The sequence below is a fragment of the Ornithorhynchus anatinus genome, chromosome X1 (genome assembly GCF_004115215.2).
Source record: "Ornithorhynchus anatinus isolate Pmale09 chromosome X1, mOrnAna1.pri.v4, whole genome shotgun sequence".
Lineage (NCBI taxonomy): Eukaryota > Metazoa > Chordata > Mammalia > Monotremata > Ornithorhynchidae > Ornithorhynchus > Ornithorhynchus anatinus.
The window spans coordinates 113239692-113263141 of record NC_041749.1 but is presented as its reverse complement, the minus strand read 5'-3'; the positions used below and the strand labels follow the sequence as shown (position 1 = coordinate 113263141).

Sequence of the window (23450 nt, the reverse complement as noted above, 5' to 3'; positions counted from 1 at the left end):
CCAACTTTCTTGTATCCACCCCAGCGCTTAGTACAGTGCCTGGCTCACAGTAAGCGCTAAACAAATACCACAATTATTATTATTATTATTACAATGCAACAGAGTTGGTAGACATGTTCCTTGTCCACAAGGAGCTACTTCCCCTCTGTAATTTATTTTTGTGTCTGTCTGCCCATTTAGACGGTAAGCTCCTTGTGGCCAGGGATCATCCCTACCAACTCTACTGAATTGTCCTCTCCCAAGCTCTGCATACAGTAAGTGCTCAATACACACCATTTATGGATTGATCAATTGATTCTTGCTTTTTCACTTTACCTTCCAGAGCTCTCACCCGGCCCTTAATCTTTGAGTTGCTAAAAATATGGGCATCTAATTTCTCCCACTCCAGTAATTTTTCCATGGGAGCTGCAGTGGGGTTGTGCTGTTGAACTTTGAAGTTGCGGCAGCCTGCGAGCTTCCCAGCCAAGGATGATATCAATGCAAGGCTCACAGAGGGCCAACCAGGAGGATGCTTTCTACTGAGACACCAAAGTTTGCAGAAATATATAGGAGATGTAGAAGTCAATTAATCAATAGTATTTTCTGGCTGCTTATTGTGGGCAGAGCACTGTACTAGGTGCTTAGGGGAGTATAATAGAGGTAAAAGACATGATCCCTGCCCTCAAGGAGCTTACAATCGACAAGGAGAGGCACGCGTCGAATTATTTGCAGTTCGGAGAAAAAGAGAAGGCAAGGATGGATAGGTGAAAAAACAAGTGCTGAAATAGTTGGTACGTGAAACGAAAGTAAAAAAGTGCCGTGGGTGGCTGTGAGTACATAAGTGCGTAGTTGTTACAGAAGTGCTGAGGTGGTAGTAGGGAGGATATGACCTGAGGAGAAGAAAATTAATCAGGGTAAGCCTTCTGGAGGAAGTGGGATTTCAGAAGGGCTTTGAAGATGGGGAGAACTGCGGTTTGGTGGATTTGAAGGGGGAGGGAGTTCCAGGCAGGAGGGAGGGCGTAGCCAGGTTTTGGAGGTGAGAAAGTCAAGAATGAGGCACAGTGAGAAGATGAGTTTGCACAGGAAGGGTGGGAGCTGGGCATAGTGGGAGAAAAGAGAGGATAAGAAAGAGGGAGGGAGCCTCTGGGGTGTCTTAAAGCCAAAGGTCAGGAGTGTCTGCTTGATGCAGAGAGGAATGGCAAACAATTGGAGGTTTTTGAGATGTGGGGAGACAAGGGCAGACCAATCAATCAGTGGTATTTAGTGAGTATTTACTGTGGGCAGAGCACTGGACTAAGCACTTGGGAGAGGACGACAGAGTAGGTAGACTTGATCTCTGCCTACAAGGAGCTTACAGTCTAGTGGACATTTTAGAAAAACCACCTGGGCCAGCCAAGTGAAATACTGATTGGAGAGGGGAGAGGCTGGAGAACAGCAGACCAGGTTGTTACGGTAGTCTGGTTGGTAGCCCCACAGCACTTATGTATGTATCTGTAATTTTATTTATTGTATTGATATCTGTCTCCCCCTTCTCTAGGCTGCGAGCTTGTTGTGGGTAGGAAAGTCACTGTTTATTGTTGTATTGTACTTTCCCAAGCACTTAGTACAGTGCTCTGCACACAGTAAGTGCTTAATATATATGGTTGAATGAATGAATATATATACAATGAGCTCCTAGACCAGGATGGCGGCTGTTTCAGGAGAGAGGAAAGGGTGGATCCAGGAAATGTTGTGGAGGAAAAACTAGCAGGGTTTAGCAACAGGCTGATGGCGAGAGTTGAAAGACAAGGAGGAGGCATGGAAAATGCCATGGTTGCGGGCCTCAGAGAGGGGGAGGATGGTGATGTTGTCAACTGTGATGGGAAACTGGGTGGAGAAGAGGATTTAGGAGGGAAGATGAGGAGTTCAGTTTTAGACATATTGATCTTAAGGTGCTAGCGGAATATCCACATAGAGCTGTCCTGGAGGCAGGAAGAAATGTGAGATTGCAGAGGAGGTGAGAAAGCAGAGGTCAGAGGCAGCACAACAGAATTGGACTCAATTACAGTTGCAAATAGTTTAGTCCTTTTAAATAAATGAGTTCTTTGTTTTAGGAAACCTTCAGGGGCTGAAATTATTCTTAGTGAAGACACATAACAGATGGAGGTTAGCCATAAAAAGGAATTTCCTGAACTTGAGGGTTTTTAAAAACTGAAATGTCTTATCAAGATTGTGGACTCTCCTTCCCTTAAAGCTTTTAAAAATCAGCTCAGATTTTCTGCAGTCTGGGATCAGTTAGGGGTCCTGCCCATAGGCAAGGGAATTGACTAGATGACCTCACCAGGTGCCTTCCAGTCCTCCGAGTCTCCTATCCACAATGAGGGAGGCATCCAGAGTTTTAAAAACCTAAGGCAATTTGTTTCTCTTTCCCACTCTCCACCTAGTCTTGTGTGTGGTGAGTTTGTGGCTTTAGCAGCCCTCAGCCTAATGTGGGGCACAGAGTGCTGCATGTGTCAAAATGGGTTGGCTTCCTTTCTTTCTGTTTTACTTTTAGTAAGAAAGGGAGGTTTACTGACACTTTTCTCGGTTATGAGTGGTACGTAGGGTATGCCCAACAAGCTTCCTCCTCATTTTACCAGAAGTCCAACTCAACCCTTTCAATGTGGAGCTAGGAGCCGAAGGGTTGTAGGAGGCCCAGCAGCCTCGCCGAGCAGTGAGGTCAAGGGTTTGACCTCCAGTTCAGAAGATCTTGGCCTCTGTCAAAATGCTGACCCCGGGGTTCTTAGGTTGCGCTGCTCCTGGACTCTCCCGTCTCCTCCCAGTGTTTTGGCTGCTCTTTCTCTGGCTCAGTGCCCGAGCAGAAGGCGGTAAGTCTTGCTGTGGGAACACAGAGATTATTATTATCTTTATTATGATTAGGATGATTATTTTCCTGATTACCTTATGTTATTTAATCCCTGGGGATGAAGGGAGAGGGAGCGTTTTACAAAAGCCAGATCTGGTGCCAGTTTTCACTGGGGCTAAGGGAAGTGGGATCCAAGGGGTCCTAGATTTACTATGTGCCCACCAGGTACTTGGAACTGAACCTGAGGTGTGATCCCTGCCCTAGGGAGCTTGTAGCTTTTTTAGGAGGGGGAATCCAGTGAAACCTAGGGCCACTCAGGCCAAAGCAACCTAACACATCCCAAAGGGCATCTATCTAGATCGAGGCCCCCCTGCTTTCAGCAAGGTCACCCCTGTTTTCACTGTACTTGCTACATTCCTCTTCTGTGGCGGGCCTCTTCCTTCTTCCTGGAATGAAGAACGGGGCAGGCAGAAGTCTCCGTTTGGGGAGGGTGCCGCATCCTCTAGATGGTAAACTCATTGTGGGCAGGGAATGTGTGTGTCATATTGTTATATCGTACTCTCCCAAGCGCTTAGTACGGTGCTCTGCAAACAATAAGTGCTCAATAAATACGATTGACTGTCTGACAGGGCTCACCCTTCTAGTCTTCTCCTTCCTCCCTGCCTTGGAGAGATTTAGAAGGGAATGAAAAATCCTGAGACCAATGAAAGTCCTTCCGGCCTAGATGGATGTGAGCTCTCCCCCCTCTCAAGGGAACATGACTCAGTTTGGGCGCGGGCGGCGCGGAGACAGACTACTGAGGGAAGCTGGGAATATTCATTCCTGGAGTTCTTTCAGGGTTGTTTTTTGGGTTCAGGAGGGATGCTACTGATAGGGAGCTTCACCGCTGGGTGTGCCTGTGGGTGAAGACACTGAAGGGAGACTGTCAGTTCCTTCTGCACGGGGCACCCCAAGAAAGCCGGCATTCTGTGGTCTAGCCCAGAAGGCTTTAGTGCAGGGATTCAACTGTGCCCTGAGCTTGGTTCTGGGAAGGGCAGTTTTTTTTTTATAGTATTTGTGAAGCAGTTACTATGTGCCAGGCACTTTACCAAGCACTGGGATATGTACAAGATAATCAGGTTGGACATAGTATGTGGCCCACCCGGGGCTCACAGTCTTAATCCCCATTTTACAGATGAGGAAACTGAGGCCCAGAGAAGTGAAGTGACTTGCCCAGGTTCACGTAGCAGACAAGTGGCAGAACCGGGATTAGAACCTAGGTCCTTCTGACTCCCAGGCCCAGTCCCGTGCTGTGCTCTATCCATTAGGCCACTCTGCTTCCCTTTTAGAAATGGGACTGCTGTAGGGGAAAACAGTACTTATTTTTAAGCTCCTATTCCACCCCATCCCATTCCACCCCAGACTGGAACCTGGGCCCTGGGGCCATGGAATGCCAGTTTTGCCTAGGCGGTGGTGGTGGTAGGGTGTCAAACACTCACTCCAGTGGGCCAGGGTGGATAGACCATCCCCCAAACCAGCTCTGCATTTATTTCTTGATGTATTCACTTGTGTCTATTATTTATCATTAGTCTCTCACTCTACCCCCTCCCTCCCTCTACCACCTCTATGCAGATAATTCCCAAATCTACATCTCCAGTTCTGATTGCTCTCCCTCTCTGCAGTCTTGCATTTCTTCCTGCCTTCAGGACATCTACTAGGATGTCCTTCATTACCTCAAAGTTAACATGTCTAAAACAGAACTCCTTGTCTTCCCACCCAAACCCTGTCCTTCCCCTGACTTTCCCCTTACTGTAGACAGCACCACTATCCTTCCTGTCTCACAAGTCCATATCCTTGGCATTATCCTTGACTCCTCTCTCTCATTCAACCCACATATTCAATCCATCACTAAATCCTGTCAGTTTGACCTTCACAACATCTCTAAAATCCACCCTTCCCTCTCCATTCAAACTGCTATCCTGTTAATCCAAACACTTGGTCTATCTCCCCTTGATTATTGTATCAGCCTCCTTGCTGACTGCCCTGCCTTCTGTCGCTCCCCACTCTAGTTCAAACTTCACTCTGCTGCCTGGATCACTTTTCTACAGAAACATTCAGGTCAAGTTTTCCCACTCCTCAAAAAACTCCAGTGGTTGCCCATACACCTCTGCATCAAACAGAAATTCACCATTGGCTTCAAAGCACTCAATCACCTTGCCCCCTCCTACCTCACCTCGCTACTCTCCTACAACCCAGCCCACACACTTCTCTTTTCTAATACCAACCTTCTCACAGTACCTCGTTCTCATCTGTCTCACCACCGACCCCTCGCCCAAGTCCTGTCTCTGGCCGGGAAAACCCTCCCTCTTCTTTACTCTCTCCTCCTTCAAAACCTTATTGAAAGCTCATCTCCTCCAAGAAGGTTTCCCTGACTAAGCCTTCCTTTGCTCTTCTCCCATGCCCTTCTGTGTCAGCTTGACTTGCTCCCTTTATTCATTCCCCTTCCCATCCCCACCGCATTTATGTACATATCCGTAATTTTATTTATTTATATTAATGTCTGTCTCTCCCCTACACCTCACCCCCAGACTATAAGCTCTTTGTGGGCATGGAACGTGTGTTATATTGCATTTTCCCAAGCGCTTAGTACAGCATTCTGCATAAATACGATTGACTGACTTTGTACCCGTGGCTTAGATCTCCTTTGCTTCTTCCCCAAGCTCCTCATATGGTACTCAGCATACAATTGACCTCAAAAAATACTGTAGATTTTTCCTCTTAGAATCACAGTTTTTCTTGTCCTGAAGAGATCCTAAGAATAGACACATCTATCTGTCTTGAATAGTTTAGTTATTTATTTACCTGGCAGCAGGGTGTTGGACAAAATGACCCCTTGCTGTTCTTCCAGCTGTGTGGTTCTGTTTCTCTTCAGTGTGGTTCTAAGTATTAACCACTTCTTGATCTAGTGGCCTTATCTACAGCACAAGATGAGGCGTGTGTCTTCCTAGTGGAAAATTCCTTTTTGGTGTAACTCTGCATGACACAAACCTAACTTTAAGCTCTAAGCTAACAGGAGAATGATTTCTGGGACCCAAGTACCGTTGGTTGTCCTATAAGGTGAGGGTTATGTTCCTGATGAAACTCCTGTTAAGGGCAACTGATCTTATTATATGCATGCCTGATCCCGTGCACATGCTTACAACTATTTCTTCCAATACCACATTATATTCTATCCACCCAGAACGTGTTATCACAAAAACGTTCTGTAATTCCACAGTCGAGTTCTAGCCAAAATGAGTAGCGAGCACATCAACTGATTGTCAGCTTCTTTTAAACCTCCTCTCCCACCCAATTGCCACCCTGGGGTCCTCAAGGTATTCCCAGACGCCAGACAGGTTGGTGCTGGAGTGAGGGGATCAGTGCAGAGTCACCAGTATCCTGAGGCAGCAACTGTAAAGCAGTTTCTCTGGCCAGTCAGGAAGCACTGATGAGGTTGGACTTTACAGAAAAACACTTATAATAATAATAACAATACTTGTAGTATTTGTTAAGCACTTACTATATGCTGGGCACTGTACTAAGCGCTGGGGTATAGGTAAGCAAATCAGGGTGGACACAGTCCCTGTCCCACATGAGACTCACGGTCTTCATCCCCATTTTACAGATGAGGTAACTGAGGCCCAGAGAAGCGAAGTGACTTGCCCAAGGTCACACAGCAGACAAATGACAGAGCCGAGATTAGAACACAGGAACTTCTGACTCCCAGGCCCGTGCTCTATCCGCTAGGCCACGCTGCTTCCTTCAATGCTGAAATTGAGATCAAAAAGTACTAATCGTGATGCTCCCATCACTGGATTTAGTTAGGGACAATAAGAAGCAAGTGGATTTCGCAAACGCTGAAGTTAGGTGTGCCCCATGCAAATTGAGGTATTCGAGGAGCAAAGACTTATTATTAGTACAGTGCTCTGCACACACTAAGCACTCATTAAATACGATTGACTGCCTGACTTACTGACTGACAGAGAACAGGAGCTTGGAGTTTTAAATTGTCTGAGAAAAACAGCTTTGCTTTCCTCTTTATTATAATTTCCACAGAAATGATTGGGACCCTAGTGCTTATGCTCCGATAAGCAGCCCTCACGTCTTGTTCTACTCCTTTAGTTTGTGATAGATCTTGACCCTTTCACCTCTGACCCTACCAGTGGCTTTGGTCTCAGTAACGTGGGTAACATCTTTCCTCCTTCCTATTGGTAGAGGCCTAAAGATTTTGCCCTTTTAGATGAACAGTGCTGTATATATATACACAACATCAAAGGAATCAAACAATCAGTACTCTATAATGAGTGCCTACTGTGTGCAGAACACTGTACTAAGCACTTGGGAGAGTACAGAGGAATTAGTAGACATGATCCCTGCTCTCAAGGAGCTTAAAATCTAGTGAGGGAGACATGCTGAAATAAATAATAAGTAGAAGAAAGCAATAGAGTCCAAAGATATGCATATAAGTGCTAGAGGTGCTTGGGTATGAGTACCCAAGTTCTTAGTTGATGGGGAAGTGCTCAAGTGGTAGTAGGGTGAAGGTAGAAAGTGGGAAGATTAGAGATTAATCAGAGAAGGCCTCCTGGAGGAGATGAAATTTCATAAAGGCTTTGAAGATGGGGAGAGTGGCGGTCTGCCGTATGTGAAGTTTGAGGAAGTTATAGCTGGAGGGAGTGTGTGAGCAAGAGACTGGTAGTGGGAAAGATGAGGATGAAGCACAGTGAATAGGTTAGTGTGAACGGAGTGAAGCGTGCAAGCTGGGATACGGTGGGAGAAGGGAGTGGATAAGGGGCGGAGAGAGTTGATAGACTGCTTCAAAGCCAGTGGTTGGGAGTCTCTGCTTGATGCAGAGAGGAATGGGCAACCTTTAGAGGTTTTTGGAGGTGTGCAGAATGATATTTTAGAGAAAGGATCCAGGCAGCAGAGTGAAGTATGGAATGGGGAAGGGAGAGGCTGGAGGAGGGGAGGTCAGCAAGGAGGCTGAGAAATTATTCGCCAGGAATGGACAAGTGCTTGGATCAGCAGGGTGATAGTTTGGATGGAGAGAAAGCGATGGATTCTGGAAATTCCATGGAGGAAGAACTTGTAAGATTTGGCGACAGACTGACTATGGAGGTTGAGAGAGAGGGAGGATTCAAGGGTTAGGGGCTTGAGAGATGGGGAGGATGGTGGTGCTGTCGACTATGATGGAAAATATCGGTGGAGGAGTGGATTTGGGAGGGAAGATGAGTTCAGTTTTGGACATATTGAACTTGAGGTGCCAGTGTGACAGCCAAGTAGACCAAATGAGAGCAGGAAACTAAGGTGGGGGCCATATATTATTTAGTACAAATAGCTTGAAAAGTATAAGAAGTGAAACAAAGGGTATTTATCATAAAGTTTCTGTGAGAGAGGTGTTTTGGGTGCCTCAGAGTTGGAGCCTCCAAAGAACTGCCAACAGCAACAGACGGCCAATGCAAAACTGGTTTCAGTGTCTGGATTATATTTCCCGTTCTTCCCAGAAGCAGTACACCTCTCTGTGGGGAGCTAAATTTTCAGTTTAAGATCTTGCATTTTTACATATGCAAATAGTGTATCACACACATCGCTTGCAGCTAATATCTTTGAGCAGAAACATACACCTTCCTAGGGAAATGTAATTCAAGTTTTCTTTTTTTTCTCATTCCATCACTCCGGTGCTCAAGTTGCTGAATGTCAATGTAGCCCTGGATTTACGCATATGGCCCCAGCAGCTTGATAAGATTGCATATCCTTTGCAGAGTTATGTTAATAGGAGGGTTTCTTCTCTATCTTTTGTTCTCCTACAGATGACCTCTGTAATTCTGGCGAGTGCTGTTTTAAAGAGATGCCATTTCAGGGTGAAGAAACAGGTACTCTGGGGCATGTCACAGATGATGGGATCGGTACTGTTGATTGTTCCTTAGCCCTGGGTCTTAGCAATTGCCCGGTCAGAATCACTATCTTTCTCCTTTTTAATAATAATAATTGTGGTATTTGTTAAGTGCTTACTACATTCCAGGCACTGTTCTAAGCACTGGGGTAGATGCAAGAGAATTGGGTTGGACACAGTTTCTGTCCCACAGAGGGCTCACAGTCTTAATCATCATTTTACAGGTGAGGTAACAGGCACAGAGAAGTGAAGCGACTTGTCCGAGGTCACACAGCAGACACGTAGCTTAGCCAGGATTAGAACCCAGGTCCTTCTGATTCTGTGGAGCTCTGTGAGGGCCAAAATCCTGGGGTGTGGCCTTGCTTCCCCACTTTAGGAAAGTCTCTCTCTCCCTCCCTCTCTCTCTCTCTCTCTCCCACACACATCCACCCCAGCCAGCAGAGGGGTTTTCTGAGTGTTCTGTTCAGCACCTAGCATCTCGAGGTGCTAGCAGAGGATAGCAACACAAGGGTATGACAACTGTGGCAAAAGCCGATTTTCCTGTTGTAGTATTCATCCAATAGTATTTATTGAGCACTTACTATGTGCAGAGCACTGTACTAAGCGCTTGGAATGTACAATTCGGCAACAGAGAAAATCCCTGCCCAATCCCTCACAGTCTAAATGACAGGTTCACAGTCTAAACGGTGACTGTTAGAAGAGGAGGGTGGGCCATTGGGTGGGGTAGAGTTGAGGTCATTCATTCCTTCATTCAATCAATGGCGTTTATGAGAGCCTACTGTTCAGTGCTGAGGAAGAGTACAGTAAAGGATAAACCAGACTTAGTCCCTTGACCTCCGGAGGGCTGGCAGTCTAAAAGTTGGGCTCGGAAGATTGGCAACCGGAAGCGTGAGGATAGGTTGAATACATGAGGACAAAATAAGGTAAGAACCCTAGGGCAATGACAATTTCTTTTATGGTATTTGTTAAGTGCTTACTAAGTGTCAAACACTGTTCTAAGTGCTGGGGTAGATACAAAGTAATCAGGCTGGATACAATCCCTGTCCCACATAGTGAGTGCTCAATAAATATGGTTGAATGAATGAATGAATGGCTTGCACACAGTCAGCTCTCAATAAGTACCACTGATTGATTCATTGACCAATTAAAGTACTTGCAGATAGAGAATGACACTTCTTTATTCTGTACTTCTGCACTAGTTGGGCACTTACTAAATAGTACTACTGCTGCTATTCCTCCTACAGTTAATTGCTTTTCTAGACTGTAAGCTCGTTGTGGACAGGGGATAAGTCTGTTTAGTAATGAATGGGGCTCACAGTCTAAGTAGGGGGGAGAACAGGCACTGAATCCCCATTTTACAGTGGAGGAAACTGAGGCACAGAGTAGTTAAGTAGTTTGTCCCAGCTCACACAGCAGGCAAGTGGGGGAGCTGGGATTAGAACTCAGGTACTCTGGCTCCCAGGCCTGGGTTTTATCCCCTAAGCCATGTTCCCCAAATGCAAGTAGAGCTCCTGAACGTTGTAGTTGAGGGAGCTGTTTTCAGTCTCCTCACCGCTCAGGTAGGACTATTCATTCATTCATTCAATAGTATTTATTGAGCGCTTACTATGTGCAGAGCACTGTACTAAGCACTTGGAATGAACAAGTCGGCAACAGATAGAGACGGTCCCTGCCGTTTGACGGGCTTACAGTCTAATCGGGGGAGACGGACAGACAAGAACAATGGCAATAAATAGAGTCAAGGGGAAGAACATCTCGCAAAAACAATGGCAACTAAATAGAATCAAGGCGATGTACATTTCATTAACAAAATAAATAGGGTAATGAAAATATATACAGTTGAGCAGACGAGTACAGTGCTGAGGGGATGGGAAGGGAGAGGGGGAGGAGCAGAGGGAGATGGGGGGAAAAGAGGGTTAAGCAGCGGAGAGGTGAAGGGGAGGCGGTAGAGGGAGTAGAGGGAGAAGGGGAGCTCAGTCTGGGACTATCCAGAGTCCAATAGTCACAGCTGCCACAGCCTTTCCAGTGTTCTAAAATTTGTGGAGGCCTGCTACTGCCGCTTAGGGAGGTAGGGTGGCCTAGTGAAAAAAGTGTGGGACTAGGAGTCAGGACACTGGGGTTCTAGTCCCATCTCGGCCACTAGCCTGCTGTGTGACCTTGGGCAAGTTGCTTAACTTCTCTGTGCCTCAGAGTCCTCATCTGTAAATTGGAGATAAGATATCCTCTCTCCCTTCCTCTTATCTTGTATCTACCCCAGTGCTATGCTCAATGCTTGGCCCATGGTAAGCACTTACTAATGATCATTGTTATTCAACTGCTCCCAGCTCTCCTTCGGCAAGGCAGTTCAGGAGCCCCAGGATAACATGAGGGGAGGGCAGCGTGGCTTGGTGGCCCAGTAGCGTGGGAGGGCCGAGATCACAGTCTGCTTTCCTACTGGACCGACAGAAAATGACTCTCCCCTCCTTCAAAGCCTTATTGAAGGCACATCTCCTCCAAGAGGCCTTCCCTGACTAAGTCCTCCTTTCCTCTTCTCCCACTCCCTTTGGCATCGCCCTGACTTGCTCCCTTTAGTCATCCCCTTTCCAGCCCCACAGCACTTATGTCCATATCTGTAATTTATTTATTTATATTATTGTCTGTCTCCCCGCCTCTAGACTGTAAGCTCATCATGGGCAGGGAATGTGTGTGTTTATTGTATTGTACTCTCCCAAGTGCTTAGTACAGTGCTCCGCACACAGTAAACACTTAGTAATAATAATAATGATGGTATTTGTTAAGCGCTTACTATGTGCCGAGCACTGTTCTAAACACTGGGGTAGATACAACGTAATCAGGTTGTCCCATGTGGGGATCACAGACTTAATCCCCATTTTACAGATGAGGTAACTGAAGCAGAGAGAAGTTAAGTGACTTGCCCAAAGTCACACAGCTGATAAGTGGCAGAGGCAGGATTAGAACCCACAACCTCTGACTCCCAAACCCGTGCTCTTGCCACTAGGCCATGCTGCTTCTCTACTAGGCCATGCTGCTTCTCAGTAAATACGATTGACTGATTGACCGACTACTCTCCTTGCACTGAGCTCCCGGGGCAGTGCTACACTGAAAAAAAGGTGCGGTGGATGGGCATACATAGGGGCAGGGGAAGGTAGGTAAGATACCATTTGGGTCAGTGCCCACCTTCTTCCCCCTGGCACTGAGTTAATAATGCTAAAATAGGCCCAAGGGTGCACCATCGGAGGTAGGCCCAGCCCTGGACAATCAGCCTGAGTTTATTAGTGTGAATAATCAGCTCCATGTGGCCAGGGGCTGTAAGGCCACCTTGGAGTCTTTCTGCTTCTGAAAGAAGGGGATCTTCCCTCTCTATGCATGAACCCCCATGCTGCTGGCCACAGGGCACTAAAGATATGTGGCCTGGGGCAAGTGAGGAGTGGGCTCCAGGGAAGGGCAGTAGCCACATTCCCACCCAGAAACTATGGTGCCAGATGACTTCTCAGAAGGTCAGGCTCCACTGGCCTTCCCCCTATTTCGGGAGCATCTTGGGGTAGAGTGGGCAAACAGAATATATTTCTTCTCTTCCTGCGCTCTCTGTTGGAGTCTGACCTTAGTGCTATGAATAGATGGGGTCAGGAATCACCCAATGAATCATCTGTAAATCTGATTCCCTGTGAGTCATGGGCCCTCACAAGCAAAGAGAACTCACAGCCTCTCCTCCATGCTCAAGCATTCTTTCTATTGACTTGACTGGAGCTTCGAAAACGCAAGTGGAAAATGCAAGGTGCCCGAAGACGTGTACATATCCTCTCAGATTTAGAGGAAACAGTATCTGTGTTTCTAGACTCATATACCTACATTTAAATACTGAGAGATAAAAACCACAAGGCAAGAGAGGGGCTTTACCTGGGCAGGGGAGTATAGCTCTAGCAATAGGAGCACAAAAATCCTTAAAGAAGGATTATGGTACTTGAGTTAGTTTGAACCGTAAAGAGCCTCTCCAAGCTGAAATATTTTAAGCTCAAGTGTAGACCAAGCATTGAAAAGTGTGGTGTTAAGAATAGTCCTGCACCGGAGAGGAAGGAAATAAAAGTAATCTAGTACTTTTCATTGTTCCTAAATTACACAATTATGATTTGGGGACATAAGTAGGTTTCTGGTGGTGGTGACTGGGGGTGGGGTGGCGGCAGGGAGTGGGGGCCACAGCGGGGAGGAAGGACGTCTGTTCCCGTTGAACCACTAAAAACAGGAAAGACAAGATTCAGAAAGCTCTTTCGTGTTTTTCAGTCTCTGACGGTGGCCCGTGGGATCTGCTTTGTTACAAGGTGTTTCCAGATGGTTATGAATGTTCTTGGAAATACGTTGGTGCCTCAGCAAATGTTACCCATTTCCTGAGATGTTGGTAAGTAGGGTGCCACCAAGCTGTGATTACCCCAGTATGTGAAATGCTGGGCTGGGTTGTTTGCCAAGGTGAAAACTTAGCAGGGAGGGTTATCATTTTGTCAAATCCCCAAATCAGAATGAATAAAAGGACTAAAACTGGTTCTTTCTCTGAGGGGAGAACTCAGGAAGGGTGAACCCGCAGGGAAAGACACAGCCACCACATCAGGCCCTGTTTGAGTTCTGGCCTTTTCGACAAATGACTCTTCTTTTCTTTTTGAGTTTTGGAACTGGGTCCTGTTGTTATTTCAAAACTGGAAATGCTCACAGCATCACATTCTCTGACCAAGATAAAGTGCCTGTTTTTCAAAATGTCACTTTCTGGGTGGAATCACACAGTGGAAATAGCATTCAGAAGTCCCAGAATATTACAGTGCTACTCTTCTCTTCAGGTGAGCTTTTTGGGGACTTTTCTTTCTTTGTAAGATTTGTATTAGTCAATTTGAAGCCAACTTGGCTAGATGGGTTTCTGGGTTACACAGGCTGGGACCTTGATGTCCTTAAAGACCAGGACATCACAGTGGCTTTGAGGAGGGGCCACGGGGAGTCGCTAAAAAGCCCACCCTGTGGCCCAGAAAGCTGGCTTTCGCTACATTGTGAATGTCATTGAAAATCTGCACCATTTTGAGACTCTGGCCTTCAGCTTCAGTACCCCTGGAAAGGCTACTTCGGACATTTGAACTTTAGAGTTTTCCTCAGTAGTTGTTATATTTTCTGAGGGCTGGGCCGGGGGAGTGGGGGGTCACCTTCTGAGGCGTTTTCAGAGTCAGTTCCCTGTGTGACTTTTCTACCTCCGGCACTCCCTCAGGAGGAGCCGGAGGCAGGGAGAAGCAGCTCTCTTGACTCTACGGCTTGGTGCTTTGGAGGGCCGGGGGAGATGCTACTCTCTTGGAATTCATTAGGGTGCAGGCTCCTCAGGGCTGGGGTGTCTCCAATGCTGTCCCAGTTTTGGCTTAAACAGAATCAATGACTGGTGATTGGGTTTGGTGCCCAGGGCTCTGAGAGCAAATGTCCAACCACTGCTGCCCTCCAATTGGGTCAAACCGCTGTGCCCAGCAAAATTTGTGCAGTGTTGGGGCAAGGGGGACTAGCACTGACCAAGTTTTTCCTCACAGGAAGGCTTATTCAACAGCCTGGTGGGCTGCATATCATCAATCAATCAGTGGTATTTATTGAAAGCTTCCTGTGTGCAGAGCACCTTACTAAGTGCTTGGGAGAGTAGAATATAACAGAGGTGGTAGACACGTCCCTGACCACAACAAGCTTGTAGTCTAGAGGGAGAGATAGACATTAATATAAATAAATGATTTATGATGTATAACATATAGGTAGGTACCTCATAATCATAATCACAAAAGCTGAAAACTCATCCATCATCCAGTGGGCGAAGCATGATGCTGATGGTTAGATCATGACATAGTCTAACTTGTGCTGCAGGTTCAGTCTAGAGAACCTGAACATCCTGTAGAGGGAAAGGAGCGTGGCCTAATAGAGAACAGGCCTGGGAGTCAGAGGACCTGGGTTCTAATCCTGGCTCCCCTGATTGCTTGCTGTATGACCTTGGGCAAGTCACTTATCTTCTCTGTGCCTCAGGTACCTCATCTGTAAAATGGGGGATTAAGACTGTGAGCCTTATGTGGGACAGGGACTGGGTCCAACCCTATTATCTTGCAACTACCCCAGTGCTTAGTACAATGCCTGGCTCATAGTAAGTGTTTAACAAATACCACAATTATTATTATTATTAGATTATATGCCAACTGAGGACTGAGTTGAGAATCTTCCTCTAGCTCTGATTACATCCATCTATTCTCTAGCACAGTCTATAACCTGCCCCTTCCTTTTCACCTCATTCCTGAAGTGACTGCTTCTCTGTGCCCATCTTTGTTCATTGTATATTTGTCTAGTTTCCCATACTGGATTACAAGCCTCTTGGGGGCAGGGTCCAGATCTGTTCTGTTCTTTAACATAGTTCCCAAGTCCTGCTCAATAAAAGACCTGTGGACTGACCAATTTGTTAAGCGCTTACTTCACAACCCCAACTAAATGGACAAGAGTGGGCATATCTACACATGGGGGGTGGTTCTCTTTGCTCCTTAAAACACACATGCATTGATGTCACCCTAACCAGGAGCTCATTCCTGAAATTTCAGTAAAATTTGACCCTCCATCCGAGGATATACATTTCTCCAAGTCCAACGGCATGCTCATCATAAAATGGAAGACCCCAGAGAAGCAGGAGAATGCAGTAACCGAATACCGATACAGGATGAGGAATGCATCATGGGAAAAGGTGAGCTGGCCAAACCTGGAGGCCAACGAGTAAAAGGAAATTGTCAGAGACAGAGAAAGCCCAGGCCGAAATCGGGCCTTTCATGTGGCTGCTGTGATTAATCAATTCCAGGATATGTGATTAATTCATTCAAATCAGTGGCTCCTAAGCATCATTTACTTTGCCTCTGGCAACTGTAAAACCTTCTCTTTTTGCTAAGATCGTCTCATGCTGGTTTTTGCTCCAAAACATTTAAAATGAATTTTGTCTGATTTGTTCCAGGGAGACTGTGGGATCCAGGAGGACCCAGATTTGGGTGAGAACACATCTTAGCGTAAGGATAACACTGATGGTGGTGCTGAAAACAGTTTTTATGCCCTGAGAAGATTCGGTATCTCAAGTCTAGATTCCAGGACAGTCCTTAGCGCCTCAGCTGAGAAAGCAGAGCTCCTGAGAAAAGCAGCGAGGTTACAACCCGGTTCTCTCTCTGCGTTTTCAGACAGAGTGTTCCTCTTGACTTTAACTGCCCCTGCCTGAAAGTGCATTCCCTGTTCCCTATCATTTTCTGACCTCACCCAAAGAATTCTCTGAGCAGACTCCAGAAAGAAAATGCAAAACAAATCCCTGAAGTTAACTGCTCCCAGAGAGGCAGCACATTGTAGGCAGTTTACTTAACCTGAGTTTCTCTGGGCTTTCTTTAGAGACCTGCAACATACATTTAGAGAAAGACGTTGCCTGTGAATTTCAGATCCGCCGCCAAAAAAACGCCCATGGAGGCCACTGGAGTAACTGGAGCAAGTCTATTTGCATTCCTGCTGGTAAGAGATCTTAAATGATTTAAACTTGCGTGTTACATGGCTTAGAATAAATAAATACTTTTAAATATTTCAGATTCTTATTAGGAGGCATCGGGGAGGAGGAGGAAAGTTGAAAGGTTTCACACTAAGAAATGAACAGATGGTCAGAATTTCTTGTTCTCATTACAGAAATTCGTAGAAGTCCAGAGGTGAATTACACAGTAGGAAAACTTGAGAATAATGGGACAAGAAAGCTGTTCCTCAGCTGGGAGGTACTGTGTGCCAATAGTAATAATGATAACGATAATGATAATTATGTTATTTAAGGACTTACTACTGTATGTGCCAAGCACCGGGATAGAAAAGAGATCATCAGATGGAGCATAGTCCCTGTCCTGTGTGGGGTTCCCAATCTAAGAGGGAGGGAGGATTGGTATTTTATCCCCATTGTTTACCGAGGAGGGCACTGAGGCGCAGAAAAAGTAAAGTGACTTGCCCTAGGTCACACCGCAGGCAAGTGGAGAAGCCGGGATTAGAACTTGGGCCTCCGGACTCCCAAATTTGGTATCTTTCGACGAGGCCACGCTGATGGGGACATGGATAGCTGGGTGATTGTTGAGAGATGTGTATGTGTGTGTGTGCATATTCATATACTAACCAGGAGAAGTTGTACATATCTTCAGAGCTCTGCTTAGAGGACATTTCATGATGCATATTCTACAATGAACCAAAATAGCTGGTCTGTGCTCAAATTTTCCTGCCCCACCCCTTTTACAGTGGAACTTTCTCCCCAGGGACACACTCGCCTTCCCTTCTCTCTCCCCTGGGTCCCATGGGGCTAGGAGTAAATCCGTTGATCCAGGGGCACTTCCAGGTTCGGTTTGGAGTGAGATAAAAGTTTAAACTGCCTCAAACCCCCAGAGGCATTGGTTCCAGGGCCCTACCCACTCTGATTTGTCCCTTTCTGAGCTGTTCTGCTCAAGTGGGATGATGATGATGATTATTGTTATTTTTATTATATTCTTTAAGTGCTTACTATGTGTCAAGCACTGTTCTGGGGTAGGTGCAACTTAATCAAGTTGGACACAATGCCCGTTCCACGTGGGGCTCACAGTCTAAGTAGGAGGGAGAACAGGTATTTAGTCCTCATTTTACAGTTGAGGAAACAGGCACAAAGAAGTTAAGTGACTTGCCCAAGGTCATTCAGCAAGTAATTGGCAGAGTAATGTGCTTTAAAAGCTTGGTTCAGGCCCCCTGTAAAATCAGCTCTGTTTTAAAGTAATACACATACAAACACACACTCTCTCTCTCAAACTCACTGACTCAGGAAGAACTTCATAGCTGAGACTTGTTTCTTTGTAAATGGAATTACTAGAAGCCTAAAATGGAAGATTAAGAGGGACTCTCCAATCCTCAATTCTTTGATTCAATCTATTCAAATCCCTTCCAGAAATTAAACCCCGAGCTTCCAGAAGGCTGTCGTAATCCTGGAAGCAGGATGGAAGTCAATTACACTCTAGTAGTTCACATGCTCTCCTGCCAGTGTCAGCAGAAGGCGGAGAAGAGAATGAAACCCAAGACAACACTGACAATTTCTGGGGCTGCTTATAACTTCTCAGTGGGAACTTTGAATACCATTGGACCCGGTCCTAACCAGACCTATCACGTTCCACCTGATGCACAGACAGGTATGCGGTCTGGTAGGGGCGGGAGGAAAAGACTGAGCTGTGAATGATCTTGGGTGATGAGCAGACAAGCTCCCAAAATGGATGAACCAGGAGTAAGTGGATACATCTGTCTTGGGCAAGTGTATTTTGGGGGCTGAATTTTTTTTTTTTTTTGGAGGAAAGTGTCATGTTTCTTCCAAATTTACTTTAGGTCAGCCTTGTACTGGAGCCACAACTGGGGGAAGGTTTGGGTGAGGCATGCCACACTCGTCATGCTGTCCAGGGCCTGAAAGGTACCCCCTACCCATTTACTGGGTCAGTTCCAGGTGGGCCCTGTGGAACAGTTCTGGGCCCTGGTCAGTCTCTCCCACAGTAAATCTGAGAGTTAGGCCCCCGGGGTGGGGGACGTTAGAGTCGCATGTGGGGGTGGTTCTTTCTAAGCATCCAAGCCCCAAATGGAGAAGTCCAAACACTTTGTCTCTCAAAGGACTACAGCTGGGCTCCCTCTCACAAAAAATTGGCTCCTAGAAGTCCACAGGCTCAAAGGTAGTCCACCTTCCCCCAAGTCCTGGCAATGGAGTCGGGGGGGGGGTATGAACTTGGTTGGGGGGGTGAGGGGATATGTACAGCCTTCACCATTAGCAGTAATCTTTCTTTCCCCATCCTCCTTCTCCCTCCCTTCTCCGACAGAGTTCTTGTGGAGGAAAGGTCATGTTCATGAGGCGAAAGGGCATAAGACACAAAATGAAGGGCATAAGACATGAGGGAAAGGGCAGAAGACATGAGGGAAAGGGCATAAGATACTGTACGTGTCAGCACATTGCCTTCATCTAGGCTTGACTTACACTGCTGCTCAGTTAGGCAGCTCAGTACTAAAAATAACCCCAGGGAGCACAGGGTTACGGCTATAAAACCGGCACAAAAATGCCCATGCTCTTAGCTGGTCCATTCCGTGCCCAGTCCTTCCTCGTGCTGAGTTCTTAGGTTATTGATAACTGGGCCTCAGAGACAAAACATTTACCCAGCAGTCCTTCCCTAGTGTCTCTAATGTTAGCCCACTAGCCTGATTGACAGCTAGCATTTCAGGCTGCTCTTCCACCCCTGGTCATTTCTCCGCAGTGCCTACTACCGTCTTAGAGTGGTCTCCAGAATCCAGATGGGATGGCGAGGGTTTACGGGAAGGAATAATAATAATAATTGTGGTATTTGTTAAGGGCTTGCTTAGTATGTGCCAAGCACTGTACTAAATGCTGGGGTAGCCACTAGATAACCAGGTCCCTAATAATAATAATGATAATGATACTTGTTAAGTGCTTACTATGTGCCAAGCACTGTTCTAAGTGTTGGAGTAGATACAAGTTAATCAGGTTGGACACATTCCCTGTCCCACATGGGGCTCATAGTCCAAGTAGGAGGGAGAACAATTGTTTCCTCATTTTGGGGATGAGTGAACTGAGACACAGAGAAGAGGAGTGATTTGAGAAGCTAGTGAAAGGAGCACAGGCCTTGGACTCAGAAGGACTCGGGTTCTAATTCCGGCTCCGCCACTTGCCTGCTGTGACATCTTGGGCAAGTCACTTCACTTCTCTGTGCTTCAGTTACCCCATCTGTAAAATGGGATAGGGATTGTGTCCAACCGAATTAGCTTGTTTCCACTCAGCTTTTGGTACAGTGCCTGGTACATTGTAAATGCTTAACAAATACCATTCAAACCCCCCAAAAGACTCATCCAAAGTCACATAGCAGGCAAGTGCTGCTAAGCTTCAGGATTAGAACCTAGGTCCATTGACTCTTGACCCCATGCTATTTCCACTAGGCCAGCCAGTCAATCAGTATTTATTGAGCACTATTAGAGAAGCAGCGTGGCTCAGTGGAAAGAGCACGGGCTTTGGAGTCAGAGGTCATGAGTTCAAATCCCAACTCTGCCACTTGTCAGCTGTGTGACTGTGGGCAAGTCACTTAACTTCTCTGTGCCTCAGTTCCCTCATCTGTAAAATGGGGATGAAGACTGTGAGCCCCACGTGGGACAACCTGATTTCCCGGTGTCTACCCCAGCGCTTAGAACAGTGCTTTGCACATAGTAAGCGCTTAACAAATACCAACATTATTATTATTATGTACAGAGCACTGTACTAAGCACTTGGGAGAGTACAATATAATAGATTCCCTGCCTGCAACAAGTTTAGAGTCTGGTCATCAATCGATAGTCATCAATTTCCATGACAAACTCCCCTCCCCGCCTCACAGGTCTTCCTGACTCCTCATTTCTAAAGTTCCCAAACTCTGGGCTGGCCTCCTCTGAGTTCCCCTAGGTGTTAACAGGAGATTTACCAGGTGCATTTCAGGGTCTTGAGCCGACGAGGGTGAAACTCATCCAAAATCATCACTTCATCTTCCTTTGAGACAGAAGGGTAGTCTACTGTCCCCAAACACGAACACACACACGTGCATACAGCATCCACATGCACACCTGCACCCACACACGTATCCATCCTCGGACTGAGCAATCTGCAACGCCAATGGGAAGGAATGAATGAGGACACAAACCTACATCAAACCTTTCCTGCCCACACAAGCCCAACCTATTGTTTTTTCAGCCCTAGCAGGCTAAATTGTAACAAAAAGTACAAGACACTAATCTCTCTTTTATTTGCTAGCTAATGAGTCAGGGCACATTGAATGCTGTTAAGAAATAGGCCCATTTCTTTATTTGACCTGGGGTCAGGTGTAGCACAGAAAGGCCCAAGTCGTGTTTCGGTTTTGAATGTCAGCAAATGAGTTTTTTTTTCTATTCTAGCTGGAATTTTAACAAAGTCCCTTTCCCGTGATTGTTGTTAAAACCCTATCATTTGTAATCATCTCCCTCAGAGGAGAGTTGCATAACCAAGGCTTTGTGTAAAGAAGAAATTTAGCCAATGAATGGAGAGAGCTATTATTCTATGTATGTGGCCCCTTAGTGTTGGCGGTCTTATGAATATATATATATATATATATATTCAATTGTACACTCAATTACCTATTCAGCTATTTCATCCTGACACACTTTTGGTACTACCGGCTATAGCCTGGTTCTTCTTCCTGCTCCCGCTATTTGTAAATACTGGTAGTCCTCAACTTAAGACATTTTGAGTTAAGATAAATGTCTCTTCTCTTTCTAAATGTAGCCTTGTTTTAGCTTGATAAAATGTATCGGTTTCGACCTTACAATGCTAGCCTTCTTTATGGCATTAAGACTTGGTGCATGGGTGGAGTTAGGGCGGGGGTGCGGGCAATGCATGGAAGTTATAGGGAAATGGGGAAACAATTTGACAAAAACATGATGCGGGGGTGAGGAAGGGAGGGAAGTTTAACAAAGGCAAGGGAGTGGGGTGGCGGGAGTGGAGTGGGAGTAATCAGGGGACCGATCATCAAGTGGGATCACCAGGAAGAGCTGATATGTCCATTTTAGTTGGGATGAAGTAAAAGTTGGCTACCCTATTGTGTAACCTCTCTGACTCAACATAAATACATGATCGTCTATAATTGATTGAGTATACAATTCTGGGTAATTTGGGTAAAAATAGGGTAGCTGATCTTGGTTCAGGAACAAATCCCCCATTTTTCACATTGTTCCTATGAGAAAATTGGTTTTGACTTATTCCTTTTTGACTTAAAATGCAGTGACATGGACCGGTTGTGTCCTAAGTCCAAGGACTGCTTGTCACTGCTCCCATAACACAGGGATTGGGTTCTTGATTAGGTTCTCCCATGGCTTCAACTACCATCTCTATGTGGCTGATTCCCAAAGCTACTTCTCCATCTCTGGTTTCTCTCTTTCTTTGCAGTCTCACATTTCCTCATGCCTTCAGGACATCTCTACTCGTATGTCCCACTAACACCCCAAATTTAACATGTCCAAAACAGCACAGCTCATCTTCCCACCTAAACCCTGTCCTCCCCTGACTATACCATCACTGTAGACAGCACCGCTGTCCTCCCTGTCTCACGAGCCCATAACCTCGACTCATCTCTCTCATTCAACCCACATATTCAGTCTGTCACCAAATCCTGTCGGTTCAACCTTCACAACATGCTTAAAATCCTTCCTTTCCTCTCCATCCAAATTGCTACCCTGTTAATCCAAGCACTTATCCTATCCCACCTTGACTACTGCATCAGCCTCCTTGTTGACCTCCCTTCCTCCTGTCTCTTCCCACTTCAGTCCATACTTCACTCTGCTGCCCGGATCATTTTTTACAAAAACGTTCAGTCCATGTTTCCCCACTCCTCAAGAACCTCCAGTGGTTGCCCATCCACCTCCGCATCAAACAGAAACTCCTTACCATTGGCTTTAAAGTACTCAATCACCTTGCCCCCTCCTACCTCACCTCGCTACTCTCCTACTACAACCTAGCCTGTACACTTTGCTCCTCCAATGCCAACCTATTCACTGTACCTCAGTCTCTTCTAATTCACCACCAACCTCTCGCCCTCATCCTTCCTCTGGCCTGGAACACCCTCTCTCTTCATATCTGACAGACGTTCACTCTCTCCACCTTCAAAACCTTATTTTAGGCACATCTCCTCTAAGGGGCCTTCCCCGACTAGGCCCTCATCTCCTCTTCTCCCATTCCCTTCTGCGTTGCCCTCGCACTTGGATTTGCACCCTTTATTCACCCTACCCTCAGCCCCACAACATTTATATGTACATTGCCTCAATTTATTTATTTACATTAATGTCTGTCTCCCCCTTTAGACCGTAGACGTGACTGCCAACTCTGTTATATTGTACTCTCCCACGCGTATAGTACAGTGCTCTGCACACAGTTAGTGCTCAATAAATATGATTGATTGACGAATCTTACATTAAGAAGAACCAGTGTTATGATCTCAGTCAATGGATGGGATTTACTGAGCACTTACTGTGTGCAGAGGACAGTATTGAAACAGACTTGATAAAACAAAGCTGCCTCCTGGCTGAAAATTGGGAGTCAATTGCTGAAGACAGGTGTCCTGCCATCAAGAAAGGAGTGGCTCTTTTTGAGCAAAAGCTTTGTCAGGAAAGAGAGGCAAGGAGGCCAAAGATAAAACAGCTCCAGGTGCTGCAAGCATTTAGCCTTGCAGTACAAGAAGGGACAGGCCTTTTGTGCCAGTGTGACCAGGACTATGGGGCCCACGTTGGCTGGGGGGAACATGGCATGGCTCCCCAGCAATGGCATTTTCTTCAAATTTGAAGGACAGCTTTATTTTTTTTTTAAAGCACTCAATAGATACCATTGATAGATTGCTTGATTGATTGGGTCTGCCCCCATTGGCTTTATGAATTTAGTGATGGCTCTTCTTTTGTCTTGTCAAAGAAATCAGGTCGCCAAGCGTCAACTTCTCTGGAGGCATCATACTCTTAAAACACGAGGTCAAGAGTTACTGCATCGAATGGTATCCTCAGGCTGCTGACTGGACGAATGCCACGTGCGCTCTGAAAAGCATCTCTGAGGAGAAAATTCCTGTGGCTACAAGTAATTCAAGAGAGGCGAGAGGTACCTCTTTGAAATGCTCCTACTTCTAAATTCCTTCTGATGCCTCATACTTCCTG

The 23450-nt window shown here is 46.1% G+C and overlaps 1 protein-coding gene across 1 annotated transcript in view; it reads left to right on the top strand.

The window, feature by feature from the left end:
* The first annotated feature begins 2609 nt into the window (after nucleotides 1–2609).
* Nucleotides 2610–23450, top strand: part of IL12RB1 (interleukin 12 receptor subunit beta 1) — a 29378-nt gene continuing 8537 nt past the window's right edge. The window contains exons 1-10 of the mRNA XM_029050403.1: nucleotides 2610–2825; nucleotides 8629–8691; nucleotides 12990–13104; nucleotides 13365–13534; nucleotides 15296–15435; nucleotides 15697–15730; nucleotides 16116–16232; nucleotides 16401–16483; nucleotides 17662–17899; nucleotides 23215–23394. Coding sequence (XP_028906236.1) covers nucleotides 2723–2825; nucleotides 8629–8691; nucleotides 12990–13104; nucleotides 13365–13534; nucleotides 15296–15435; nucleotides 15697–15730; nucleotides 16116–16232; nucleotides 16401–16483; nucleotides 17662–17899; nucleotides 23215–23394 — 1243 coding nt within the window. The 5' untranslated portion in view covers nucleotides 2610–2722. The remainder of the gene's footprint in view (nucleotides 2826–8628; nucleotides 8692–12989; nucleotides 13105–13364; nucleotides 13535–15295; nucleotides 15436–15696; nucleotides 15731–16115; nucleotides 16233–16400; nucleotides 16484–17661; nucleotides 17900–23214; nucleotides 23395–23450) is intronic.